This window comes from Lithobates pipiens, unplaced genomic scaffold (genome assembly GCF_037356315.1).
Source record: "Lithobates pipiens isolate NorthernLeopardFrog02 unplaced genomic scaffold, aLitPip1_a1.2 Scaffold_56, whole genome shotgun sequence".
Classification (NCBI taxonomy): domain Eukaryota; kingdom Metazoa; phylum Chordata; class Amphibia; order Anura; family Ranidae; genus Lithobates; species Lithobates pipiens.
In genome coordinates this window covers 2,393,836-2,397,124 of record NW_027507878.1, presented here as the reverse complement: position 1 = coordinate 2,397,124, position 3,289 = coordinate 2,393,836, and the positions used below count along the sequence as shown (strand labels likewise).

The following is a 3,289-nucleotide window of genomic DNA, read 5'->3' as shown; positions in this document are numbered from 1 at the left end:
GGCTAGGGACTGATGTGAGTGTGCAATGTACAGGGATAGGGACACTTGTAGACATTCACTCAGGTTGAACTGGACTGGTGTCTTTATTCAACCTTACTAATTATGAAACTATGAAACTATATGCCTCTAGTGTATCTTTAGGTATTATTATTATTATACCGGGTTTTTATAGTGCCAACAGTTTGCACAGCACTTTACAACATGAGGGCAAATAGTACATTTACAATACAATTCAATACAGGAGGAATTAGCCCCTGTACACACTGTCAGACATTCTGCCAACCAAATCCGTCGGATTTTGTCCGAAACTGTTGCATACACACGGTCGGACTAAGTTGTCGAAAAATCCGATCATTCAGAACGTGATGACGTTATTTCGTAACGATGGGACTACATTCAGGCTAGTAGCCAATAGCTTTGAAGTAGGAATTTGATCTGAGCATGCGTGGCACTTGGTCCGATCAAAATTCTCTACACATGATCGGAGTATGTCCGATCGAACCAGTTGGTTGGAAAATATTTCCAACATGTTGGAAAATTGGGTCTGTCGGATATTCCGACAGAATCAGTCCGATGCATACCACACACAGTCGGATTATCCGACAACGCGGTCCGATAGGACACATTCCGACGGATTCTCCGACCGTGTGTACAAGGGCTTAGAGGGCCCTGCTCATTAGAGCTTACAATCTAAGAGGGAGAATCAAGTTATATAAAAGGTAATGGCTGTGGGGGATGGGCTGATGGAGAAAAAAAATACAGTTTTCAGGTGTGGGCAGGATAGACTTCTCTGAAGAGGAGGCTTTTCAGGAATCGTCTAAAAGCAAACAGAGTAGGAGATAATTGGTCAGATTGGGTTAAGGAGTTTCATAGAATGGGAGAGGCTCAGGAAAAGTCTTGGAGGTGAGCATGGGAGGAGGGGATGAGGAAGCTTGAGAACAGGAGGTCTTGGGAGGAAGGAAGAGAACAATTAAGTTGGTATTTTGAGACTAGGCTAGCCATTAAGCTGGGGTCAGCGTTGTGGATGGCTTTGTAAATTATTGTTAGTATTTTACATTTCATTTATCGGGTGAGCAGAAGTTTAAAGTTGAACTGGATGGACTTGTGTCTTTTTTCAACCTAACTATGTAACTATATAAGTCAGTGGAGGGATTGGCAGAGAGGGGAAAAAACTGACATAAATTTTACATAGGTACAGCATCACACCGCACAATTGTCAGTTAAAATGACGCAGTGCTGTATCACAAAAAAATGGGCTGGTCATTAAGGGGGTAAATCCTTCTGGGGCTGAAGTGGTTAATTTTAGGTAGCCTTGCTGTTTGTGCCTCCAATCCTACCACTAAATCCTCTACCTGGAGTATTTCCAATAGGTACTTTTCCACTCCTCCTTCTCTTTACTGTATTATCCATGTCTGTAGCTGTTTTATCCGCCCTGCCAGGTAATATAAATATATATCTGGAAGTGTCATCCCTGCCTCAGTTTTCGATCATTGTAATGTTGTTATTTACTTTCCTTACTGACTATCAGCTGTAGGATTCAACTACGTTTTTAATCGACAACCCTTATAAAATTTAGCTACAAAATGATGGAGGCAAATAGAAAAGTAGTGCTCCTTTTATAGTGTTTTATATCACTCTGTCCACTAAATAATACATAAAATAGGTGACAAAAAGGTAAAAACACTTTCAGTGGATTCTAAATTCAAATTTTAAAGACTGTTCTCAATTATAGAAAAGGGGCTCCCAAGGTGTTATAAATTACATCTTAGGAGACCTTTTATGAGACTTTCATCTTTGTGTTCTTACAGCACAGCAGACTGTCCTGAGGGGAATGCCAACATTCTATATAAGAATAAATCATTCGCTGGTAAAAATGCCCACATGTAAACCTGAGTGTAATGTGTAGGTACACCGTACAGGTTTTCATTTTAAACCTCAGCTCTATCCATAAACAGAGAAAAAAATGAATAATATGAGAAATGTGACAGAGATTTCCTTTTTCACTCTTGTGGGTCTATCAGACGATCCACAGACCATGAATGGACTATTTGTTCTCTTTCTTCTGATCTATCTGATGACTCTGATCACAAACCTTTTTATCTTTTTCTTGGTCCTCACTGACTACAATCTGCACAACCCAATGTATTTTTTTCTTGCCAACTTGGCATTTCTGGACATGTCCTATTCATCAGTGACGGCACCAAGGATGCTCTTTGATTTGGTCACCAAAAAACATTCAATATCCATTCCTGCCTGTATAGCCCAAGTCTTCTTCTACTCTTCCTTTGCTAGCTCAGAAATTTTCTTGCTCTCGGCTATGTCCTACGACCGCTACATTGCCATCTGCCACCCCCTACATTACAAACTAATTATGTCTTGGAGGGTCTGTACTCATATGTCCTCTCTGGTCTGGGTTGGAGGATGTTCTATCTCTTTGGTTCATACTTTACTTTTGCTCAGGTTGTCCTTCTGCAGAACATCTTCCATCCACAACTTCTTTTGTGACCTTCCCCACCTATATCAAATTACATGTAATGACACCTTCATAAACATGGTGGTCATATTCTTATTAAGCGGTAGTCTTTTTTTGGGATTCTTTCTGTTGACATTTCTTCCCTATGTCTTTATTTTCAGTATCATCCTTAGAATTCGTAGCAAGACAGGAAAGAGGAAAGCATTCTCCACCTGCTCATCACACCTCACCGTGGTCTCCATATTTTATGGCTCCATAATTTTTATTTATTTTGTTCCCTCTTCCAGCAATATGGTCAATTTAAACAAACTGTTTACAGTCATATCTGCCCTCATTAACCCATTGCTGAATCCTCTGATCTACAGCCTGAGGAACAAGGACCTTATGGAGGCACTTATGAGGTCGTATTATCACCTAAAAATTAATCATGTCATGGTGAAAATGTCATTGTGAACATTGGCACTTTTTATTTCTGTGCCATTTTCAGTTCTTTAAAAAATTAAGCAATGTCCTTTATAAAATGTAAACATGTCGGGTGCTGGTAGTTGTACTTACCCCTTATTATCACTTAAAGTTGATCCAGGCATCATGGTGAAAATGTCATCGGAAACGTCGACACTTTTTGTATTTTTTGGACATTTTCAGTTGTTTAAAAATTTTAGTAATGTCCTTTATAGAATGTAAACATGTCAGGGACTCATACTTGTACTTATAATTGCATGACCAGGGGTCATTGTAACCCACAGACCAAATGTAACCATTTTAATACATTTTGATTATCCTCAAAATAACTCTGTGATTAAAATGTCTACCATT

The 3,289-nt window shown here is 39.3% G+C and overlaps 1 protein-coding gene across 1 annotated transcript; it reads left to right on the top strand.

Annotated features, from left to right (window-relative positions):
- Positions 1 to 1,888: 1,888 nt before the first annotated feature.
- LOC143958092 (olfactory receptor 8U9-like) lies at positions 1,889 to 3,289 on the top strand. The gene has a single exon (XM_077467544.1). It carries the CDS (start codon positions 1,964 to 1,966, stop codon positions 2,924 to 2,926), a length of 963 nt encoding a protein of 320 aa, XP_077323670.1. The 5' UTR covers positions 1,889 to 1,963; the 3' UTR covers positions 2,927 to 3,289.

Excerpts from the sequence above, each read along its gene's own strand:
- LOC143958092 (XM_077467544.1), top strand. The coding sequence starts at position 1,964 with ATGAATAATATGAGAAATGTGACAGAGATTTCCTTTTTCACTCTTGTG.